The sequence below is a fragment of the Gopherus evgoodei genome, chromosome 8 (genome assembly GCF_007399415.2).
Source record: "Gopherus evgoodei ecotype Sinaloan lineage chromosome 8, rGopEvg1_v1.p, whole genome shotgun sequence".
Lineage (NCBI taxonomy): Eukaryota > Metazoa > Chordata > Testudines > Testudinidae > Gopherus > Gopherus evgoodei.
Genome location: NC_044329.1, coordinates 11,027,309 through 11,052,466, shown reverse-complemented (window position 1 = coordinate 11,052,466; position 25,158 = coordinate 11,027,309). Strand labels below are relative to the sequence as shown.

At 43.6% G+C, this 25,158-nt stretch overlaps 1 protein-coding gene across 6 annotated transcripts in view; it reads left to right on the top strand.

The window, feature by feature from the left end:
* The window catches only part of SMAD5 (SMAD family member 5), a 42,305-nt gene that overhangs the window by 8,616 nt on the left and 8,531 nt on the right, over positions 1-25,158 (top strand). Inside the window, exons 1-5 of one of the 6 annotated variants that reach the window (XM_030572580.1) lie at positions 5,371-5,542; positions 13,031-13,096; positions 21,608-22,156; positions 23,416-23,667; positions 24,315-24,434. In XM_030572580.1, the coding sequence (XP_030428440.1) occupies positions 21,754-22,156; positions 23,416-23,667; positions 24,315-24,434 (775 nt within the window). In that variant the 5' untranslated portion in view covers positions 5,371-5,542; positions 13,031-13,096; positions 21,608-21,753. Of the gene's footprint in view, positions 1-5,370; positions 5,543-7,059; positions 7,158-13,030; positions 13,097-20,973; positions 21,097-21,607; positions 22,157-23,415; positions 23,668-24,314; positions 24,435-25,158 lie in introns of those variants that run through there. The other 5 variants (XM_030572581.1, XM_030572578.1, XM_030572583.1 and 2 more) reach the window with 5 other exon arrangements.

The window sequence follows — 25,158 nt, the reverse complement described above, 5'->3', positions numbered from 1 at the left end:
CCAATCTCCCCTATGCTATTCTATCCTCTCCACACCCTTCTGATTCTAAACTGAAGTGAGGAATACCCCATCCTGACCTTGCAAGAATCAACCTGTTACTTAACATGGTTGTAAAATGGTTTAGAAGATGTGTAATGAAAACACGTTACCGATTTTTGAACTCCCCCTCTTCCCCTGCCATCAGCAGTTTAAAAGTTCAATGTAAACAATGCAGTCATTTTAGGAATCACAGGAAGACCAAGTTTTTATAATTCAGTAACCTTTTTGTAGACAGTTTCCTTGCAATTCAAACATCATATTTAGTTATTAAACTGCTAGTTTCCAGCCAAACAAAAAGAAATGCAACGTTCATATTCAAAATATGAAGAGAAGATCAGAATAATATAATTTGAGATGTACATGTTGCTTCTAATCATTTGGGGCCTGATTTTATCATTGATTTCAATGGGCTTTGGATCAGGCCCTGTGGCATTGTGTTAATAATAAATATTAATAATATTTTTTATTACTGTGGCACCTAGTAGCCCTAGTCATGGACCAGGACCCCATTTGTGCTAGGCGCTGTACAAACATAACAAAAAGACGGTCCCCGAGTTAGTTCCAGTGTGAAGGGGGCAGACTGTATTATATGAGTGACAGATGATTTTAAGAGACAGCTGTCACAGTAATCTGTCCTCTTTACTAAGACTGGAGGAATTTATTAGCAAATGAAGCTGAGATCATCAGAAAACATTTGCCTGAGTATAGGAAGCAAGAACAAGGTTTTTATAATTGTGCATTTGCAATTGCCTTTGCATAATCTGGACTCTTAATTACCGATTAAATGTTCATATGACTAGATGTTTAAGTAGTGATTTCCATGCAAATTACTACAATTGCATCCCTGCATTTCTAAAAGTCTGGGCCCGTAAGTATGAAAAATAATAGATCAACTTCTTTTTGGAATTCAAATGGTTTCTGTCAACAATACATTCAGGGTGACTTGAGCCCACTTGTTGCACGTTTTATATTAACCTAGTTATATTATTCATGATGGAAGTTCTGAGACATAGATGAGAAGAAAACGTAGTAAGTACTGCTCTACAGATCAGCCCATCTGATCTAAATTGATACATACTATGTCTGAGGTGGCCTACTATTTTTTGTGGCAGTGCTTTTGTAAGGGCCTAAAGAATATACACAACTTGAATTAATGTTTATAAAATGTCATTTCTATCTCCCTGTTGACTGGAAGGAGGTAGTCCAGGTTCCTATCATTTGGTCTTTGGACATTTTTCTCATTGAATAATTCTTGCCTCTACTGCAAAACAAGGAGAGAAACTTTCCTCTCACCTGCTGGAATATATTCACCATTGGCTTGCTCCAAAATATTGAGGATACTCTTTGAAATAATACTTTGCCTTCAGAGATGCTATGTGGTTCAGGCACTGTGCTCAAGGCAACCTTCTCTGTAGGTTTAAATTAAGAATTGCATACTTCTTTATGTTTTGTCTCTGCCCCTCATTCCCCAACTTAGAGTGCTTTAACCTTCTCCATTAGTAACAGGGCTCTGGCGTTTTTGTACAACATACACATAGTAATTCTATTGTATCTTTCATCAGGCTGTGTAAGACTGTGCTAAGTGACTCTCCAATACGAGTACATTTTGTTTCATGGAGTCATGGCTGGCACATGAACAGCATCTAAAATGCCTGCTGCCTATTTGTTATTCGCTTTATTAATTAAGCTAAACAAAAGGGTTGGAAAAGGCCCAGCTTTTTTGCTGTTGTTGTTCCATTTTCAGAGGGGTTGGCCAAGATAGAACAATTGTTATCCTAATGGCTACAAAGGTGATGATGCAGCTCCATTCAAAGAGCTATTCTGCAAAAATAAGACATTTTATTTTTTTTAATTCATACTTCTAGCGATGATAAAGTACCTCCATAGTAAGTATTTTGTATTTTATAGTTTAATTTCTGCAAAAATAAATATTAGCATATTATTTTTCCAGCTCTGTCATTGGTGCAGAGATGTATCAAAAGGTGGTTGACCGTGTTCACTGGCTAAACTACCTCTAGCTTTTTTCTCCACACTTACTAAATCATAATAGAAATATATGCCTGGGGAATTACTTGAGTCCTCCGTGGGTGTGTCTACACTGCAGTTAAACACCCCTGGTTGGCCCACGTCAGCTGATTTGCTCCTGAGGCTTGTGCTGCAGAGCTGTAAAATTGTGGTCTAGGGACTGCACTGGGGAAGGGACCCAGAGCCTTAGCTCCAGACAGAGCCAACAACATTGGCATTGCAGTTTTATAGCCCCACAGGCTGAGCCCCACAAGCCCAAGTCAGCTAACATGCACTAGCAGTGGGTGTTTATTTGCAGTGTAGACATAGCCTGTGTCTGTCTAGTCACAACATGCTGGGGGAAATAATTCTGCTGAAGTCTTCTGTTTACACTAGACATAATCCTGAGCCACAGAATTTGGATCTGGATCCAAATTTTTCCAAAGTTCAGGTGTTTGAATCTAAAGCACAATTTTGGCACACTGCAGAGGCAGTAGAATGACATAAAATTTAGTTTGGTTGTTTTTGATTTAGTTCAATTTCTAATTTATACAAATAAAATATGTGGGTCTTTTGGGCTTACTGGTACATACTGTAATGCTCATATTTTCCTGTCTCTTTAACTCTATTTTCTAATGAATATATAGTACTGTTCTATGAATGTCTACCTTCTTGTGTTTCCCTGCAATACTCTAGCAGCTATTGCGTTGCTATAGTTCTTCAAGAAAGGTGTCTGTCCACTTACATTTCAAGGAAATAAGAACAAGAAAAGTACAGGACACAATTTAATTTTATGGGACACCATCCCACAGTTTTGTATGTGGTACAATAATTACATAATGTATGATTCTTTATAGCTTTATTGCTTGGCAATATCCTTTTTTTAAAAAGTTACCAAACATTTCTTAGTAGCTCCTTATTAGATTACAGGTAGGGCATTTGGTAATTTAAGAGAAGTCCTTCATCCACCGCAGTTTTACAATACTGAGCTTGCCACGAAAAAAACACAACACAAACTCCTGAGCAAGCTGGGCAGAGAAGTTATGGTCAAGCCCTGCTGGCTACCCATTTGCACTGAGTAGTGTTTCCTCCATGATGGGAGCCAGTGCAAACTCTCAGAACCAGGATTTTCCAAGCTCTTTGGGGTAAATATAGTCCCTGCTTTTGGGCTTGGAAGGGGAAAGCACCCAGCACGCTGTGGGCTTCACCAGAGTCACAGCCTGAGACTGGGTGTCTGAATAGGGGGGAAGGATGAAACACAGATGCTGAGGTAGGAGAGTTTAAAGTAGAGTAGGTGGAAAAGGTGTCTTCCCCCAACCCTGGCAAATAATTGAAATAGATAATTTTATGGCCAAACTTCATTTTGGAAATACAACCACCATGCCTCCTGAAAGTTGTAGTTTGGTTGCTGCATGCTCCATGATCACACTATATCTCCCAGCATGTGCTATGGGCTCCCCTGTTGCTGAGCCACAGTGGTGCTTCATAGGAGTCCCTGGCCCCACGGGATGCATCTTGTAGCCAAGCTGGGGAAAACATCCCATTGAGAAGGGAATGAGGCAGCTGAACGACATCACCCCTGGGGCACCAGTGCAGCATCTTGAAATTGAAATGTTCTGTTTTCATGCCCCCCTCCCCTGTTTTGTCAAAAATCCAATTTTCTGTTGAAAAAAAGAAGTTTTGGTGGAAAATATCCACCCTGCCATAATATAAAGACTTTTGCCCTTCCCCATCCCCCTTCAGCTCCCCATTTGTCACCCTCCCTGCTCTCTGCACTGACCCCAGCTCCTCTTCAACACTCCCTACATCCCCACCTCCTCCCACAGCCCCCTTCTGTCCCCCACCCTGCTCTCCACCCTGACTCAGCTCCTCTCCAACACTTCCCCCATCCCCACCTCCTCCCATAGCCCCCCTTCGTCCTCCAACCTGCTCTCCACCCTGACCCTAGATCCTCTTCAACTCTCCCCCATCCCCACCTCCTCCCACAGCCTCCCTGCCCCCTAACCTCCCTCATCTCCACCCTGAACCCAGCTCCTCTCCAACACTGCCCCATCCCCACCTCCTCCCACATCCCCTGAACCCCCACCCTGACCCTAGCTCCTCCCACACTTCCCACATCCCCACCTCGACTCACAGCCCCCCAACCCCCACCCTGCTCTCCACCTTGGCCCTAGCTCCTCTCCAACACTCCCCCATCCCCACCTCCTCCCACAGCTCCCCAAGTCCCACCCTGACTCTAGATCCTCTTCAACTTTCCCCGATCCCCACCTCCTCCCACAAACCCCCTTACCCCAACCTCCCTGCTCTCCACCCTGCCCCTAGCTCCTCTCCAACACTGCCCCATCCCCACCTCCTCTCACAGCCTGCCTGTCCCCCACCCTGCTCTCCACCCTGCCCCTAGCTCCTCTCTAACACTCCCCCATCCCCCCTTCTGCCCCCCAACCCCTACCCCGCTCTCCACCCTGACTCAGCTCCTCTCCAACACTTCCCCCATCCCCACCTCCTCCCATAGCCCCCCTTTGTCCTCCAACCTGCTCTCCACCCTGACCCTAGATCCTCTTCAACTCTCCCCCATCCCCACCTCCTCCCACAGCCTCCCTGCCCCCTAACCTCCCTCATCTCCACCCTGAACCCAGCTCCTCTCCAACACTGCCCCATCCCCACCTCCTCCCACATCCCCTGAACCCCCACCCTGACCCTAGCTCCTCCCACACTTCCCACATCCCCACCTCGACCCACAGCCCCCCAACCCCCACCCTGCTCTCCACCTTGGCCCTAGCTCCTCTCCAACACTCCCCCATCCCCACCTCCTCCCACAGCTCCCCAAGTCCCACCCTGACTCTAGATCCTCTTCAACTTTCCCCAATCCCCACCTCCTCCCACAAACCCCCTTACCCCAACCTCCCTGCTCTCCACCCTGCCCCTAGCTCCTCTCCAACACTGCCCCATCCCCACCTCCTCTCACAGCCCGCCTGTCCCCCACCCTGCTCTCCACCCTGCCCCTAGCTCCTCTCTAACACTCCCCCATCCCCCCTTCTGCCCCCCAACCCCTACCCCGCTCTCCACCCTGACTCAGCTTCTCTCCAACACTCCCTACATCCCCATCCCCACCTCCTCCCACAGCCCCTAACCCCCACCCTGACTCAGCTGCTCTCCAACACTTCCCCCATCCCCATCTCCTCCCACAGCCCCCAACCCCCACCCTGACTCAGCTGCTCTCCAACACTCCCTACATCCCCACCTCCTCTCCCGTGTAGCTGGGATTGGCTCAGAGCCCTCCGTGCCCAGCCGGCGCCTGCGCAGTGCGGAGGAATCTGTCTGCGCGCGCTCGCTCGCTCTGTCCTCCCTCGCCCCGGCCCAGATTCACATCCGGGGCTCTGGGCCCGGCTCTGCCCGAGCGGAGGCGCCGTGTGGGTCCCGCCGCCAGGCGCGGTCTGACTAAAGTTCTGCCGAGAGCGAGGCTGCGGCCCAGGCTCAAGGGCCGGTCTCTGAGCGTCCGGTAAGTGCGAGCGGGGCGGCCTGTTCGCGGGGGCGGGGTGTCGCCCGGGGCCGGGGCTTGTGCAGCGGGTCCCTGACCCCACTGGGGGCTCTGGGGCCGGGCCCTGGAGAACGGCTCCCCGCCCCCCCCCGGAGCGGGCTGGGCTGGGCTGGCGTGTCCCGTGGAGAGGGAGAAGGGGGGTGAGGCGGAGGTGCGCGCGCCTGGGCTCGGCCGGGGGTCGGTGGACGCTGATGGAGGGGGGAGTTGTGGCCTCCTCGTGGAGAGTTTAAGTGAAAGTCCCGTTAGTCCTGTATATTGGGGTGACCGAGTAGCAAGTGTGAAACATGGGGGCGGGGCGGGGCGGGGCGATCCTTGGCCCCTATATAGGAAAAAGCCCCAGATATTGGGACTGTCCCTCTGCAATTGGGACATCTGGTCACCCTACGGTATATTTTCTCTAGCAGCCTGTGTGGAGAGGGAGTGTCCCTGCTCGGCAGGTTTGGTCCAGGCTGAGCAGTGACTGAGGAGCTGCAGAGTGACTTCACACACCTGGGGCGGGGCGGGGCGGGGCGGGGTGGGGGGCAGAAACAGAAGGGGATCCGAGACCAGTAAGAAAAATGGCCCGTCTCAGACGGGGAGCCGGGTTACTCTGTATCCATAAAAACAACACGGAGTCCGGTGGCACTTTGCAGGCTAATTAATTTGAGCATAAGCTTTTGTGAGTAAAAAACCCCGCTTCTTCTGATGCATCTGAAGAAATGGATGTTTTACCCATGAAAGCTTATGTCCAAGAAAGATGACAGATACTTCCCTGTGAGGGGAGTGGAAAGAGTGGGACTGTTTAGTTTAGTGAGGAGGCTTCAGATAGGATATGAGAGGTGAGTAAAGTACTGATCAGTTGCGCCTGTTTATACTTCTTGTAATACAAATATAAGGGGGTGGGACATTTAGTGAAATTGCAGATAAGTTCACATAACGCTGATCACTGGAAATAAGTTTTGTGTGTTCATATCTGTGGAACGCCTTCCCTTAAATTATTAAAGGTTAGGATTTAACAGGATTTTAAAAAGATGAACTGAGGAACTAATAAGAACAATCATAGTTACATTACCTGTAATGTAAACAAGGCTGTAAACCCCTCATGGTTTGTGGCATACATCAGCCACTGAATGGAACATTTGTGGACAGGTGGTTATTCTGTAATTGTAAGGATTCTGTAATTATTCACTGTGGCAGTGGTTCTCAACCTGTGGTGTTCACGGACTATGTCTAGGGCAGTGGTGGTCCCCAAAATTTTCAGGGTTGTGTCCTCCCTTCTATTTGCAATCCCTCTCCCTGGGCTGGGAGCAGGACCACAGGTGGGGTGGGATGGGGGCATCAGGGCCAGTGCTACCATTAAGGCGAACTAGGCGGTTGCCTAGGTCGCCAAGATTTGGGGGCACCAAAAAGCAGTGCCCTCATTTTTTTTAATTTAATTTTTTTTTTTTTTTTTACAGTGGTTCCTCCCTGAGTGCGCGGTCACTGCTCCACTTCTCCCGCCTCCCAGGCTTGCAGCGCCAATCAGCTGTTCGGCACCGCAAGCCTGGGAGGAGAATTAGAGTAGGGGTGGCATGCGCGGGGAGAACGCGGAACAGAGGTGAGCTGGGGTGGGGAGGCGCTGCATGGCTTGCTGGGCTAGGGGGTGGGAGCTGCTGTGGGGGTGCCTCGGGGGGGGGGAGCTGCCATAGGGCTCCCCACCCCAGCTCACCTCTGCTCCGCCTCCTCTCCGAGCATGCTGCCCCTGCTCTAATTCTCCCGGCTCCCAGGCTTGCGGTGCCAAACAGCTGTTTGGCACCGCAAGCCTGGGAGGGGAAGAGAATTAGAGTGGGGGCAGCATGCTCGGAGAGGAGGCGGAGCAGAGGTGAGCTGGGGTGGGGAGGTGCTGCATGGCTCCCCTGGGGGGGAGCTGCCGCATGGGGGGCACCTCAGGGTGTGGGGGGGAGCTGCCGCAGGGCTGGGGAGGGGGCGGGCACAAGGTGGAAGTTTTGCCGAGGGCACAAAACTTCCTTGCACCAGCCCTGGGGGGCATGGACAGGGGTAAGGGTGCCGAGGCCAGGAGCGGAACCCCGGCAGGGGCACTCCTCCTTCTCTGTCCCCACCTCCTGTGGGGCTGGCCCAGGCCTCAACCATGCTGCCCTGGCCTCAACCATGCTGCCCTGTGAACATGCCCCCATGCCCCACAGTTTGGGGACCTCTGATATAAAGGGTCCATGAAAGACTTTAGATTGAAAACTCTCTGAACAGAATTCTACTATATATACAGACAATAGATTTCCAAAGGGATCCACACCTTCAATGGAAAATTTTTAGGGGTCTGCAAATAAAAAAAAAGGTTGAGAACCACTGTACCATGGGATTTCTTGGCCTGATACAGGGTATTCTATTATATCAGGGTGGCCAACCTGGGGCTCCTGAGCCACATGCGGCTCTTCAAAGGTTAGTATGCGATTCCTTGTATAGGTGCTGACTCTGAGGATGGAGCTACACATGCTGACTTTCAAATGTCCTGTGAGGTGCTCACTGTTCAACGCTGTGCTCTGTCCCGCCCCAGGTCCTGCCACCACTCCACCCCATCCCCCAATACCCCTGCCCTTTCTCCTGAACCTGCCATGCCCTTGTTCCTCTCCCCTCCCCACCAGAGCCTCTTGCACACTGCAAAACAGCTGATTGTGGTGGGCAGGAGGCATGGGGAGATGCTGATTGGCGGGGCTGCCAGTGGGTGGGAGGCACTGGAGGTTGAAGAGGGTAGCGGATGGGTGGCTGCTGACCTATTACTGTAGCTCTTTGACAATGTTCATTGGTAAATTCTGGCTCCTTTTCAGGCTCAGGTTGGCCTCCCTGGATTAGATGGACTGTTTCTCTGATCCATTAAGGCAATTTCTGTGTTCCCATGGCTTGTGGATCTGATTCGGGGGACATAATAGAGGAAGCATGGTCTTGTGGTTAAAACACAAGACTGGAAGTCAAGTGACCTGTGGGTTTTTTCCATTTCTGTTACTTCCTGTGTGAACTTGGGCAAACTATTTAACCTCTTTGGGTATGTCTACATCTACAATTTTGCAGCGCTGGTTGTTACAGCTGTATTAGTACAGCTGTATAGGGCCAGCGCTGCAGAGTGGCCACACTTACAGCAACCAGCGCTGCAAGTAGTGTTAGATGTGGCCACACTGCAGCGCTGTTGGGCGGCTTCAAGGGGGGTTCGGGGAACGCGAGAGCAAACCGGGGACGGAGACCAGCTTCGCCGCGGTTTGCTCTCGCGTTCCCCGAATCCCCCTGCAAACCGCAGGGAAGGAGACCTGCTTCCTCGGGGATTCGGGGAACGCGAGAGCAAACCGCAGGGAAGGAGACCTGCTTGCTCGGGGATTCGGGGAACGAGAGAGCAAACCGCAGGGAAGGAGACTTGCTTGCACGGGGGTTCGGGGAACGCGAGAGCAAACCGGGGAAGGAGACCAGCTTCGCCGCGGTTTGCTCTCGCGTTCCCCGAACCCCCCTGCAAACCGCAGGGAAGGAGACCTGCTTGCACGGGGGTTCGGGGAACGCGAGAGCAAACCGGGGAAGGAGACCAGCTTCGCCGCGGTTTGCTCTCGCGTTCCCCGAACCCCCCTGCAAACCGCAGGGAAGGAGACCTGCTTGCACGGGGGTTCGGGGAACGCGAGAGCAACCCGGGGAAGGAGAGCTGCTTGCTCGGGGATTCGGGGAACGCGAGAGCAAACCGCAGGGAAGGAGACCTGCTTGCTCGGGGATTCGGGGAACGAGAGAGCAAACCGCAGGGAAGGAGACTTGCTTGCACGGGGGTTCGGGGAACGCGAGAGCAAACCGGGGAAGGAGACCAGCTTCGCCGCGGTTTGCTCTCGCGTTCCCCGAACCCCCCTGCAAACCGCAGGGAAGGAGACCTGCTTGCACGGGGGTTCGGGGAACGCGAGAGCAAACCGGGGAAGGAGACCAGCTTCGCCGCGGTTTGCTCTCGCGTTCCCCGAACCCCCCTGCAAACCGCAGGGAAGGAGACCTGCTTGCACGGGGGTTCGGGGATCGCGAGAGCAACCCGGGGAAGGAGACCAGCTTCGCCGCGGTTTGCTCTCGCGTTCCCCGAACCCCCCTGCAAACCGCAGGGAAGGAGACCTGCTTGCTCGGGGATTCGGGGAACACGAGAGCAAAGCGCAGGGAAGGAGAGCTGCTTGCTCGGGATTCGGGGAACGCGAGAGCAAACCACAGGGAAGGAGACCTGCTTGCATGGGGGTTCGGGGAACGCGAGAGCAAACCGGGGAAGGAGAACAGCTTCGCCGCAGTTTGCTCTCGCGTTCCCCGAACCCCCCTGCAAACCGCAGGGAAGGAGACCTGCTTGCACGGGGGTTCGGGGAACGCAAGAGGAAACCGCAGGGAAGGAGACCTGCTTGCACGGGGGTTCGGGGAACGCGAGAGCAAACCGCAGGGAAGGAGACCTGCTTGCTCGGGGGTTCGGGGAACGCGGGAGCAAACCGGGGAAGGAGACCTGCTTGATTATCAGAGGCTTCCTCAGGTATGCTGGGATACCTGCTTATTCCACGGAGGTCAAGAAAAGCGCTGGTAAGTGTCTACACTTGATTACCAGCGCTGGATCACCAGCGCTGGATCCTCTACACCCGAGACAAAACGGGAGTACGGCCAGCGCTGCAAACAGGGAATTGCAGCGCTGGTGATGCCCTGCAGATGTGTACACCTCCTAAGTTGCAGCGCTGTAACCCCCTCACCAGCGCTGCAACTTTGTGATGTAGACAAGCCCTTTGTGTTTGATTTTCCTCTTCTGTAAAGTGGGGTAGTACTTCCATGCCTTTCAGAGACATAATTCACCAATATTTGTATGGTGCATTGTGGTTCTTTAATGGAAGGCTGTATGAAATTGTAAAGATTGTACCTAATGAATAACTTGAAGATCAGATTCAATATAATGAGATATCCGTGGAATAACTTTCAAAGTTTGTATTATTGTTCTATATTTCCATGTTGTCTTGTTTATAGCTGCAATATTCAGTTGTAGATACCATGTCATGCTGCTCTCCTCTCACTGTAATAGAGCCACTTACTTTAAACCCCAAATATTCAGCTACTGTGGTGGCCTTTTAACCAAGGCTTTGGAGTGGAGCTGGAGCACGGAGCAGCTCTTGAGCAGTGGAGCTGCAGGTTTTTGCCTGGAGCTGGAGCGGAGCCAGAGCACAGCTCCAAAGCCCTGCTTTTAACATAAATAAATACAAATAATGAAAAAGTAAGAATTATTCCATGCACACTTTTCCCAGCTGCAGTAATGCTTAGGAAGCCTGCTGTTCATGAGTACCATAGCTTTGTCAGATTCTGAATCCTGTTTTTGATTGTGTTCATCCTCATCCTCCCCCCCCCCACATATCCCTGTTTCCTCTATCTACATTTTGCTGCCATATTCTTCAAAAGCTGCAATGTTTCTCACTAGTCAGCAAACAGTGGTGATGCAAGGTGATGGAAAAGCTAGTAACTTCACTAAAGGAGTTTTAGTTAGTATAACTTTTGAAAACATTGAAACGTAGGTCTTAGATTAAAATAAACTTTACATGGTTGAATCAAATGTGCTGCTTGATTTCATGAGTTGATCCCCACAAGAAGATAGTAGTGGTTCTGTGTTTACCTCACTTGAATCAAACTTTGCTGACTAAGCCTTGAAATTACTGTTAATCGCCTCAAGACATTTATTTTTCAAAAAACATTTGCCCAATGGTTTACCTAACTTAGTGAAACCAGCATATTTTGCTGCCAGATATGAAGGATATATAATAGAGGGATGAGGACATTTTGAAAGAAAACTTTTTCAATGAAAGCAGAGGAGACACAAAACAGAAAAATATGATTGAAAAATGAATGGGGGAAGGAGAAGGAAAGTATAAGAAGTTACTCTCTTCTCAGAGGAGTTTTAGAACTATGAGGAATGCAAAGGAGGGATGGGATATTGACATCAGTGGGACTTGGATTGAATTGTTTCTCTGATATTTTTAGTTGCTGAAGTTAGTACATTTGAAGACTACACACTACAGTGTTGAATAGCTTCCTTGCCCTCCTGAATTTTAACCTATGGCTGAACTTGAAGGAGCTCAAGCCTATGGACCATATTTTTCTTTGTTTCCTTATTTTTGCTCTGAAGTCAGACTTTAAATACTTGTTTTGATGACCTGCTTTATAATCTTCATATTAATAGAGTACTTATCTTAATGCCTAGTATTGTTCTCATCTCTCTCAATGCAGAATGCTAATAATGGTTTATTAAATGCATAATATGCATTTCAAGAGTTGCTTGAACAGTCTTTACAGAGGATTACGGTAAATCTTTAATATCAAGAAGCAGTTCTTTGTACCTGGTCCGTTTTTAGATTCTGCTGTTTAGGGAGGTGTTAAGTGAAAGTGCCTATCTGTTCTTTGCTTTTAAAATAGAGTTAAACCATTGCATGGAGACATTCTTTGTGACAATTATATAGTGTTCTCCAAAGACCTTTACTCTTTTCCATTCTTGAAAGGTGGAGTGGGAGGAGCATGGGTGATCTGTTATTTAAAATGCAAATAAATGAAAATCTCATCTAACAAATCAGTATAGCTGTTACAAAGAACACTGTAAAAGACTTTAAAAACTGATCTTCTATTGTATAGAAAATATTACATCAACAAACTGAAGCTCCTGCAGCAAGGGAACAAGCTCATGCAAATTAATGGTATTTATCCTTATGACGTGGAATGTCTGTGCATTTCATGGCTCACATTGAAAGTAATTTTAAATGAGTTATCCTATTTAATTTTAATATTTAATACATTATCTCTCACATCTTTGGCCTTGTAAATTCTTGTGCTGTTCTCTGATGGAAACCTCTTCAGCAATGTTCCTGGATGCATGCAAAAGAGTTTGGCTGGCACTTCAGCATGCTTGTCCAGTGCAGATTGGCAAGGTGTAGAGTAGTGTCTGCCAAGTCTGTATCCCTACTGACCTACTACCAAGGTTGAGCCTGCCAATGACTGTCATCCTTGACATAGAGGATCTTTGTCAGACTAGTTGACACTGATCCACCAATTATGAGGTAGTGTCTCTGAATTCTGGGTCAGTGGATGTCACAAACTGACAACTCCAGAATATTTTGCCATTAACTTACAGTGCAAGGGTAAGAAGTACATTAGTGAATTACTATTGTCAGTCTTCCCTCTAAATTCTGGGACTTTTGTAAGCTTGTCACAGCTTTAACACAATGGTATCTTCTGTATATATTTCCTCTTTTTTTTTTCTTTTTTTTTTAAAGAAAAAAATTCATGGAAGTTTGTAAAATTTCTCCTTTCTGGTGAAACTAGGACTGTCTTTGTGTCCAATTCATTTTCTCATAGATAGTGTTTAGCATCTTGTCCTGTATTTAGGCTCTTTCACGCGAACAGCTAAGCTTTGGAAGGGTTCATGCAGCTTCTTAAGTGTCTTTTTATTTTAATGTGTTGTAGGTCTTTTGAAAAGTTCTCTCTTGATAGACCTGGAGAAAGAATGTCTTCCATTTTTTCACAGAACAGGTATAGTATGAGCTGCAGTTGTGTAAATTTTCACCATACTTTTTTGGAGAGAGTGCCTTTAGTGATGAGTGTAGTTCATTTGAAATGACCATATAGTCCTTGGTGTCTATCTGCTAAAACTGCCACATAGGCGTCACTTTGTGTCCTTGTTTTGGTAACTTCCTCATGTGAATAGTTGTTAATTGCGAGTTGTCTGCTTATATAGGCATGTACCATAGTTTACCTAGTTAAAGTGTTAGACATGTATATCATATAAGAATATACTGATTAGAATGACTAATTTATATTGGTTGGTAAGCTTGATTTAAAAAAAATCTGTTTCAACTGATGTAGGACTATGGAAATAAAAAGAACAAGTATTAAATTGGAAAGCAGTATTTGAAGTACTTCATAGCTTTTGTTGTTAAATCATTCAGCTGTGGATATTAAAGCTTGGTGGGTTTTTTTGTTTGTGTTTTAAGATCAAGCTATTTTTCTATTTATAATATCTATATTTTTACCAAAAAAAAAATTTCCTTACTTTGGATGTCTGAGCAGAGAAGCAAGTGACTTTAATGGTAATATGAAACCAGTTGTCACCAAGGTTTATATGGAAATCCAACTGGCTGAAAGTTAAAACCATTTTTCTAAAAACTACCTAGCTTCCAGTTTAGTAGTCTGTAAGTAGGTTATTTTTTAAATTTATTGGGTTATATAGTGTTTGTGAAAAAAGCTGAATTCTTAGTTGTGAAGGGGAAATTTGATTTTTTACAGAACAAGTATGGCACAAGCAGTGGCAATGCAGACTTCCTTTTAACCACCCCATGAAAATTCATTGTGCATTACTTGAAATGAAACTGGTTCAGCATGGGAAAGTAACTTATTCTCAGGCCAGTTCAACACTACAGACCTACGGTATAACTACGTTGCTCAGAGGTGTGGATTTTTCACACCATGTGGGCAGCATTATGTTGAAGGGAGAGCTTTTCCTGTGATTAACTATGCTGATGGGAGAAACTCTCCCTTTGACTTAGTGCTTTTGTGAAGACGCTACTACAGTGGCACAGCTGCAGCTCTGTATGTGCAGACAAACCTTCAATGACCATTCAAACGTCATATATGAGGTTTACATGGACAACTGTACTACTGTAACCATCACTTCCTAGAAACAAGCCGGGAATTATTTGTCCTTAGGAAAAGACTGTAATGAATCCTGTCACATCGGTGCATAGATGGGCTACAGTGTAAACTACCAGTGAATATGAAATGAGTTAGCTCACTAGGGACCCTTGTGAGTTGGCAAAGAAAATATATCTGCACAGAGGGCAAACATTAACAGAAGGAAGGGACTCTAAACAAAATCAGGTGCAGTGGAAGAACAAGATAGTTGCCTCCTAGTTTCAAAGATCTTGTTAATCAAATGATTTAGTTTCCATCATAGGAAGATATGTTATAAAGGGTTCATGTGTTATAGATCAGTATATATGCAAATGTATGTGTATAATTAAATATGGGCCACAACTGGTTGTTAATAAAGTCGTGGAACCAATAAAGTTGTTGTGAACTGCAAATGGCTTCTATAGTACACACCTTGTAACAGACATGACTGTGGAGATTTTAACCAAACTTCCAGTTGTGTAGATAATTCTAGTGGGGAGCTTGTTTATATTATGTAACTGGGTCATTATAAGCCGCCACTTTACTGACAAATACGTTCATTGTTTCAGTTTGGACATGGTGTTCAGGAATCCTTATGTTTCTGTCTCTTGCATTTTTAAAACTAGTAAGTAGACTAATTTATCAGGAAGAGGATAGTTCTTCTGCTACTTCAGTGTAATCTATTATGCAACTCTTGTCCATTTCATTCTTTATCTAACAGTTCAGATGGAGAAATGGAGGGTTTATCTCATATCATTATATACAACCACGTGTCATCTTTTGTTGATATGTTCTGGCATGAGTCTTGTTCAGGTCCTATTAATCCAGAAGCTTGGTTGCCATGATATTAGGCCAGCAGTGTTTGTAATGAAAGGTGTTTGTAAAAATTTTTTCACACATAAGTAAGTGTGAGGGGAAGAGAAATGTGTAAAGTCAGAGCTGTGAATTGTTTAATTTTGGTGACAGGGCAGTTGTTCAGCAACCAGTCTCATAATTGTTTCATTCAATAGCTGAAAGACTTAAAAATAAAATATTTCCTTGACAAATGAGACTTAATCTGCCATTTCTACTGATAACCAGCTTTGTTTATATTCAGCTCGCCTGATATGGTACTAAGAAGGGGTTCAAACAATGGACTTGTTCACACAAATTGTTTCCTTCCATTTGCTGCAACTCTTAGAACCCTAGATCTATAAATCAAGTCTGCCCCAAAGTCTAGTTTGGATATAGAGATTACTTCCTCTTGCGTTCAGTAACGAAGCACACACCATGCCACCTACCAAGTTACATTATGTTTTTTATACCACGAATAAAGAGCCACGTGCATTACTTGGGCATATTAAAGTACTTTTGTATGGTTTAGGCTATCAAAATATTGTACAAACAACCTGATATTCCAAATACTTAAATAGCTGAGTAGGATAGATGTTTGTGAAATGTATTGTGGATTCTCTAGATTTCAAGGGATTTTATTTGGTCTGTTAAAACCGTTCATGACTGCTTTTTTTTTTTTTTTTTAATTTGTGAAAAGGAAACTAGACCCAGTGAACACTCTATTGTTGTCTGAGGCCTTGGCTACACTCACACTTTACAGCGCTGCAACTGGGGTGTGAAAAAACACCCCCCTGAGCGCTGCAAGATACAGCGCTGTAAAGCGTCAGTGTAATCAGGGCAGCAGCGCTGGGAGCGCGGCTCCCAGCGCTGCACGCTACACCCGTAAGGGATGTGGCTTACATGCAGCGCTGGGAGAGCTCTCTCCCAGCGCTGCTGCTCTGACTACACTCACACTTCAAAGCGCTGCCACGGCAGTGCTCCCGCAGCGCTGCCGGGGCAGCGCTTTGAAATTCCAAATGTAGCCATACCCTGAGATGAGCTCTTGGGTAACGTATGTATACCTTTCTGAAAAAGCACCTGAGCTTAAAGTTCATTTTTGAGCAGATGATCCTCTTGCTGAGACAGAATGTTGTGCAGCAGTCACAACTGATTATAACAACTATGTCCTTGCTTAAAAGTATCAGGAATGCTGACTTTTGAACATGGATGTTCCATTGAAGTATTTCAAGCAGCAAGTCACTGTGGTACCTCAAAACCTTTTTATAAATGACTTTTGACCCCATATTATCTGCATAAAACACAAGTGAGGAATCTAAATGTAGGATATGTATGTAGCTTATAAATTTTAACACCCTTTTAAAGACTGCAGCTTTTAGGATAAAAACATTTCATTTTTTTTTAGACAAATAGCTTAAAAGATTTCTATGGCACTAATAAAGATCCAAAGAAATAATCAGGTTTTTAATCTACCAATAAATACAACTTTTTTTTGTATTAAAATAAGGCTTTTAACCTTCATCAATATTGCTCTCTCTAAATGCCATCTCCCAAGGGCATATAATGAAAGCAAAATTCACAGTACCATTGAACCTGCTGGAAACGTAATTGATTTTACACTGCTCTTAAATGAAATGTGGAAATGAATTTCTCTTAAAGATGACCAGGATATCTGATCGTGTTGTCGGGTAGCCAAAATTGATTTATGGTATATGAAGTTGAGTGTTTTATGGTGTACAAATTGTATAGTTCTGCTCAGTTAACAGAATCTTCTTAGTTTTAGTTTATCTAGCTGAAATTCTTAGATCCTCATCTTCTATGAAGTAAGAGGGCTTTTACAAACCAATCTAGTACAATAACACCTATAAATTGACAATGGGTACTTGTCAGTTTTACTACTGTTTGTTTAAGACATTGTTTCAAGTACATGTATTGGGTAAAGTTAGGTGTACTTGAAATTTCTGTATGTAAATGAGTCTTTATTTTGCACTTCACGAGCTGTTCATTGTTCCCTTCCATTTGAGAGAATAAGGGCATGTCTTCACTAGCAATGTTAACGTGGCTGTGTAGTCACGGCATCAGCGCTGGTGCAAAACCCACCTCTACAAGAGGAAGAGCTACCAGCTCTGGTGCACTGTTTACATTGGCACTTTACAGCACTGAAACTTGCAGTGCTCGGCGGGTGTTTTTTTCACACCCCTGAGTGTGAAAGTTGCAGCGCTGTAAGGTGCCAGTGTAGACACGCCCTTAATATAAGGACACTTGCCACTCAATATCTGATCCAAATAGTGAAAAAGGAACTTTCTCGTTTTAAATCTTTCCCTTTAGATGGTGTATACATCCCAAAATGCTGCACAGAGCATGGACCAGTGTAACTGTCTTAACAGGCTCTTTTGGTGCAGTCCAGTACTGAGAGATGGGAAAAGATAAGACCAATTTGAAATGATTTGAATACCACGGTCTCAGACTCCAATATGAATTTTATTCCTCTTTGCATCATAATGTGCTATGCAAAGGGAGGAGATGATCTTTCAATTACTCTTATTCTCTTCAGCTGTTTTAAAATATTTAAAATAAAATGCTTTCCCAAATGATATGCTTCAACAATTCATAACAACCTGGCCTTTGTAGACAAGTTCTTAGTATGTTATCCCTTGTAGTCTTTGCATTCTTCTGAAAAATGGGGATGGATATGGTCTTTTTTCTCAAAAACCAATTGATTCTCACTTCCCTAAACTTGAGAATGCGAAAGCACTTCTAACAGGAAAGCAGCATTGTCAGTGCTTAGGTTGGTTATTATAAAAGACCTCTTTGCCTTTAATTACTTTTTTTTTCTACCTTTCATTATGGTTTTAAATGCCACTTGCTTACTGTATCCGTAGCAAATGTTTCACACGGAATACAAAATTGGTAAAATTTCAAATATATATTGCATGTTGTTATGGCACATGCCAAATAAAATACTGTTGATTGGTACATGTTCTGCACTTCTATTGCATAACACATGGGACAGCCATATCAGAACGGTTTAGAAGAAAACATCTAGAAATGTTCTAAAATCAGTTAAATGCTAAGGGATCTCTAGGGTATGCATTTGCAGTAATAATCCATTATAACTGTTTCCTGAGGCTGTGCTCTGCCACTTGGTAGTATTTGATGTGTTTGCGACAGAAAGATTGCTCTAATTTAAAATAATATAACTAGCAAAACTTGTAATTTGCTTTTTCTCTGTCACAGGGCTACATTAAGCTTGTGAAAACATGTCAAAAATAGAACACGTGTTTGGGAATTTTTTTTGTTCCTTTCCCTGATATTCTATATGGATATATATAGTAGTTTTGTCATTTATTTATTAGCAGTGGAGTGAGCAAGGGCTAAGATCTTAAAACTCCTGAAAGTTTATTTTGTGGGGTTTTGGTCTGGTTTTGCCATTGGGTTGCTTCTTAGCTTTGGGTAAAAATGAGCATGATTCTTATTTACCTTACGGAGTGAATTAATGTTTATAAGGAAGCTTGAATGTGGAGAGTATTAATAAGAGTTGGCAAATGAGTGGTACTCATACCTGGAAAGTAAATTACTTAGGACTGAGCTGCTTTTACTTGTCTTTTACTACATGTGCATGCTTTTTAAGGTGATAAACTCAGTCTGTTCTTTTGGCTAAGCTTTGTTCCTTTTCTGTGTTTCCTGTTGCTTGTAACGATGCACATAGGTAGAGGCTTTCTGTATGCATGATCGTTCAGGCAGAAAACAAGCTTCTAGCTGAAATAACATGACAGACATTTTGTCACATTTCTCTGTTTTGCCTGGAAACTAATTATGAGTAATTGCTTTTTAAAAAATAGCACCTGTAATGTAAAGATGGTTATGGAGCACAGAATAAGTGCCTATCAATGCAATGTAACACCTGTCTTCTTTCTTTTTTCTTTCTTGTTAGTATGGTGTGTGTTTAGGAGCAAGTAAGAAGTATTTTTACTAGGGTTTCTACTGATGCTTTTCCCCATTTTGAATTCCTTATTACTTAGGCACACCTTCCAGAGCTTTCATAGAAATGGTTGCTGGATTGAGAGGTAGGCTATCTAGGATAGTTTTTCTTCCTGCAGAAAGTCTGTCCAAAGTAGTGTTAAGCTCTTTTATCTTTATCATGGCAAAGTGTGTGTTCTTTTATTTACAAGGCCAAAAAAAAAAAAAAAAAGAGCTGAATGTGGATAGAGTATTGATGTTCTGGTTCCGAATTACTTACACTTGTACCCTTGGCTGATATTCAGAATGGTTGCTTGATGTAGGCTTACGTTATTGCTTTAGTTGCTGTCATAAAGTGTAATAACCTGTGCCGTAAACTGGGACTTAAACAGTTTTTCTGGTAGGTAAATGTTAAATATTAGGAAGGTACCCATTGTTATCGCTAGGTATTTTTAAAACTGTCTGACAGCATGGGGTCTGAAGTTAAAACACCACCAATTATTTTAGGTAATCTTATTTACTTTTATGAGTTGTAAGAAAAGTAACTAAAGTTCTGATGATCAAAGACAGTGATATGAGAATATTGACATCTTGAAAGTGAATAATTTTATCTTGTTTAGTACTGAAATACTTAGATGGATTTTTTTCTCTCGTATGCAGATTCAGTGTTCCAGAGTGTGTTAGATGTTCTCATTCACCAGAGTTTATCAAAAGCTGAGAGACAATATTGTTTGGCAGTCTCTGTAGCAAGAAAGGAAGCATCTTTTGTTATTGACATCCTTTCTCTTAGCTCCGCTCTTGCTTTTTGCCAGCTGCTCATTGTCTGTACTTGCTTGTGTAGTAATCACAAGGGATTTCACGAGCTCTTATCAGCTAGTTGCCACAGCACATCATTTCCTCATGTCATCTTTACTCCCTGTTTTTTTTTTTTAACCAGAATCTGGTGGACAGTGTGTGAACACTGTTTCTTTATGACATTGTGTACAGAACAGTACTGTTCAAATCAACTCCCTCAAACATTTTATGGTAAAGGTCTTCTGGCACTTATTCTGCAGTCTTTTCACCTTTTTAGGAAGAACACAAATTGCAAAAGCTTGAAAATCCACTGCTTATAATCCCTATCCCAGCAGCCAGGAGATTAGGGGAAGTGGCCAAACGTATCAGGGTATGGCTACATTTGGAATTTAGCGCTTTGAAGTGTGAGTGTAGTCGGAGCGGCAGCGCTGGGAGAGAGCTCTCCCAGCGCTGCATGTAAACCACATCCCTTACGGGTGTAGCGTGCAGCGCTGGGAGCCGTGCTCCCAGCGCTGCTGCCCTGATTACACTAACGCTTTACAGCGCTGTATCTTGCAGCGCTCAGGGGGGTGTTTTTTCACACCCCAGTTGCAGCGCTGTAAAGTGTGAGTGTAGCCAAGGCCTCAGTGAGGTGGCCAAGGTGAATGACTGTGTCTGAAATCTTTTTTTATTAGCTATCGTCAGTCTTTTTTTATCAGCTATCCCCAATCTCCTCATTATTAGCAGCTGCAAAAAATGGAATACCCAAGCAGAGTCCAAGAACAGCACCCTGGTAGAAGCTTCGGCAAACTTCAGCAGTTAAGGTGATGTCAGGATAGGGTTCTCCAGAGCAGTGGCTCTCATCCTTTCCAGATTACTGTACCCTTTTCAGGAGTCTGATTTGTCTTGCGTACCTCCAAGTTTCACCTTACTTAAACTACTTGCTTACAAAATCAGACATAAAAATGTCGCAGCACAGTATTACTGAAAAATTGTTTGTTTGTTCTCATTTGACCACATAATTATAAAATAAGTCAGTTGGAACATAAGTATTGTACTTACTTTTCAGTATGTAGAACAGTATAAACAAATCACTGTCTGTATAAAATTTTAGTTTGTACTGAGTTCGCTTGTCCTTTTTATGTACCATGTTGTAAAACTGGGCAAATATCTAGATGAGTTGATGTACCCTCTGGAAAACCTCTGCATACCCCTGATTGAGAACCACTGCTCCAGAGTATTGCCCTTGGAACTTGCTGGTTACCCATATCCCTCAATTTGTCTGTATCTACCTTTTGGTGAGTAGAATTAGTTTTTCTGTTTGTAGTCTAGTAAACTTCTTAGCTATTAAGCAAATAAGGTTTGTACCTGTTTTTTACCTACGCCATATCTACACTAAACTGCATACTGTATAAAGCTAACTTGGAAAGCTTTGCATTCCAATCCCATTCAACCAACCAATGTCAGGAAATCCAAAGTTATAGGAGATGGAGAGGAGTACCTTGCATCTCATGGAAACCACCCTGGCCTCCCCTGACCTAGCAGTGATAGTGTGAAAGGAGTCATACAAAATTGTCTTTCAGGTAGAAGAATGGTAGTTGTGATGTGGGACTTCAGTGCTTGTGTGGTTTTTTTTGTTTGTTTGTTTGTTTTTAAATTAGATCTAAAATCAGGGGTGGAAATAATCACTCTTCCTATTTAATATCTGAATTGTATTCAGCTCTACCTTCCTCTTCCTTCCCACTAAAAGACCCAAAACAAAACATAGTGGCTAACTACTTGCTATTTTTTGTTTTTTGTTTTAAACAGGACTAAATTAGAAGAATCGTCCCTTTTGCTTTATAAGTGACATCTATTCAATCAGGTGTTGTCTTCCAAGAAATAATACAGTTGATCAGTTGCTTCTTGTAGACATTGACATTTATTTATAGAAAGGTTTTCTGAAGACTTGTCAAATGACGTCAATGGCCAGTTTGTTCTCTTTTACTAGCCCAGCTGTAAAGCGTTTGTTGGGCTGGAAACAAGGAGATGAAGAAGAAAAATGGGCGGAAAAGGCAGTTGATGCTTTGGTAAAAAAGTTGAAAAAGAAAAAGGGTGCTATGGAAGAATTAGAAAAAGCCTTGAGCAGTCCTGGACAACCCAGCAAGTGTGTTACTATTCCTCGTTCTTTAGATGGGAGACTTCAAGTTTCTCACAGAAAAGGCCTGCCCCATGTTATATACTGTCGTGTCTGGCGTTGGCCTGATCTACAGAGTCATCATGAGTTGAAGCCATTGGATATTTGTGAATTTCCATTTGGATCTAAACAGAAGGAAGTTTGTATTAATCCATACCACTACAAAAGGGTGGAGAGCCCAGGTAAGTTTGAGCATCTCTGTCTATAAAACTGAACAAATTGCCCATAGACAGTGTTGCTTTGCCAATTAAATTGTCAGGGGTAGGGGTGGGGTGGGGTGGGGTGGAATATAACATTCTCGTTAGAATAGATCCAGTTTTCCAGGTAAAAACCTTACAGTAAACTGTAGCTGTATAGCATATGATCTGTGGAAGGGATTTCTAAATCCTAGTTCCGATAGTTAATGACAAAATTGTCATTGACTTTGTCACCAGCATGCGGCTCTAAGTACAAAAGTAGTCAACTGAAGACTTTGTATTCTTTGAGAAATTTAGCTGTAAACCTCAGAATTCTTATTAGTAGGTCAGGTTTTTTTAAAATCATTGGGTGTTCTATCAGTCACAGTTGGCATGAGACAGGAAGAAGAGATGTGGAGAGACTGTGGTGCTCCCTAGTCAATTTCTAGACAACTGGTGATTGGGGGAGGGCAGACTAGGAATGATAGATACAACCATGTTCCTTGTACAATGTTCCCAAAGGTAAGCATAGTGGCATGTAAAAGCATGTGTCCCTGGGAGACATTGGGGAAAGTAGAGTTATAGTTAGGAATGAGAAAAGGCAGTCTTGTAATTTCTGGAAGGTATGTTTAGCAGGGGTATCTGCTTTCCACTAGAGTGGGCATAAGAAGATTTAATGCAAGGTTAAAATGGAGAATTTGCACACATGAGTCAGGAAGTTGTAAGTTGCTGTTCTCACAACACTATCTCAGAAATGGTGCAGGTAGGAAGGTGTATATTTTACGTATCAGATGTGTACTTAGATTGCTGATGCTGTTGTGGAAACATTGACTTTTGAATTTCCTTACATTAATACATTGAACTCTAAACTCAGGTATCTTTTTTGCACTTAATTGTATGTTAGGAGGACACTAATCCTTTAAAATTATTAGTACTTTCCACTTAGTATGCACTCTCTGTACAAAGGCTCACTAAACTGGAAACAAACGACTATTTTTCATGCTGTTAAGTCTGGCAAGAAACGGAACAGAAGTGTAAAATAGTTTTACAAAATATATATATTTTTTAAAATCCACAAATTTGTAAGAAGCACTTAAATCTTGTAACCCTTTTTTTTTGCTTCTGAGCTGGTAATCGGAATTTTTGTGTGTCTGGTTAGTGAATAGTTAGTGCATTATTTTATGCTGTTTGTTCTAGCTATATTTTTAATAATTTTTGTTTTGTCTGATTTGATTTTTTTTTTGTTTTGTTTGTTTGTTTTTTAGTTCTACCTCCAGTGTTAGTGCCTAGACATAGTGAATTCAATCCACAGCACAGCCTTCTAGTTCAGTTCAGGAACTTAAGCCACAATGAACCGCACATGCCACAAAACGCTACATTTCCAGATTCTTTCCAGCAACCCAACAGCACTCCATTTTCCATTTCACCAAACAGCCCCTACCCACCTTCTCCAGTGAGCAGCACTTATCCGAGTTCCCCTGCCAGTTCTGGACCATCTAGTCCATTTCAGCTACCAGGTGAGAAATTAGAACATGCTTGTATAGTAATACCAAAAGCTATTGCAATTCCCTTTTGCCTCTCTGCTTGTTTCTGGTATCAGTTAATATTGTCTTATTGTCAACCAATTCTAGTACTGTGTTAATCATTCATTACTACTTTTCCTTAGTCTTTGATATGGGTCTGAAAGAGCTCTTGCGGCTATTTGGAAAATAAAAACCATAACAAATAATTCACATGTCAGAGGGTAGGATATGGAAAAATGGGGATACTAAATGAATTCAGTGTTTTTAAATATGAGGTGCAAAGCAGAGAGGAAATATCTTTTAAAAGGGGACCATGACATATTAACAGAAGGAATTTGACATGAACAAATTCTGAGTTCACAGAGGGCATAGCTTATATTAAACGTCATCCAGTAGTACAGAATAGTAATTTCTTAGGAGACCTCAAATACTGCAGCAGTGAGTTGTGCTGAAGAGTATTGACTTGGGACTCTTAATAAATGCATGCATCTAAGCATGTGTATATACTCATCACTCTAATAATGAAGCACCTGACAACATTTAAGTATGGCCTGAGCAAAGCAGGGCCTTATGCTCCACTTGATGGCATCTGTCAGTCTTCATTTATAGTTTTAACTTGTGCATTTTTTCCTTATTTGAAGCTGATACTCCACCTCCTGCATATATGCCCCCTGAAGATCAGATGGGGCAGGATAATTCACAGTCTATGGACACAAGCAACACTATGATTCCTCAAATTATGCCAAATATATCCAGCAGAGGTAAGAGAGTATGGTATACAAAGCAGATTGTGAAGAACTTCAGAAAGATCTCACAAAACTAAGTATTTGGGCAACAAAATGGCAAATGAAATTTAATGTGGATAAATGTAAAGTAATGCACATTGGAAAAAATAACCCCAACTATACATGCAATATGATGGGGGCTAATTTAGCTACAACGAGTCAGGAAAAAGATCTTGGCATCATCGTGATAGTTCTCTGAAGATGTCCACGCAGTACGCAGAGGCGGTCAAAAAAGCAAACAGGATGTTGGGAATCATTAAAAAGGAGATAAAGAATAAGACTGGGAATATATTATTGCCCTTGTATAAATCCATGGTACATGCACATCTCGAATACTGTATACAGATGTGGTCTCCTCACCTCAAAAAAGATATTCTAGCCCTAGAAAAGGTTCAGAAAAGGGCAACTAAAATGATTAGGGGTTTGGAGAGGGTCCCATATGAGGAAAGATTAAAGAGGCTAGGCCTCTTCAGCTTGGAAAAGAGAAGACTAAGGGGGGATATGATAGAGGTATATAAAATCATGAGTGATGTGGAGAAAGTGGGTAAGGAGAAGTTATTTACTTATTCCCATAATACAAGAACTAGAGGTCACCAAATGAAATTAATAGGCAGCAGGTTTAAAACAAATAAAAGGAAGTTCTTCACGTAGCGCACAGTCAACTTGTGGAACCCCTTACCTGAGGAGGTTGTGAAGGCTG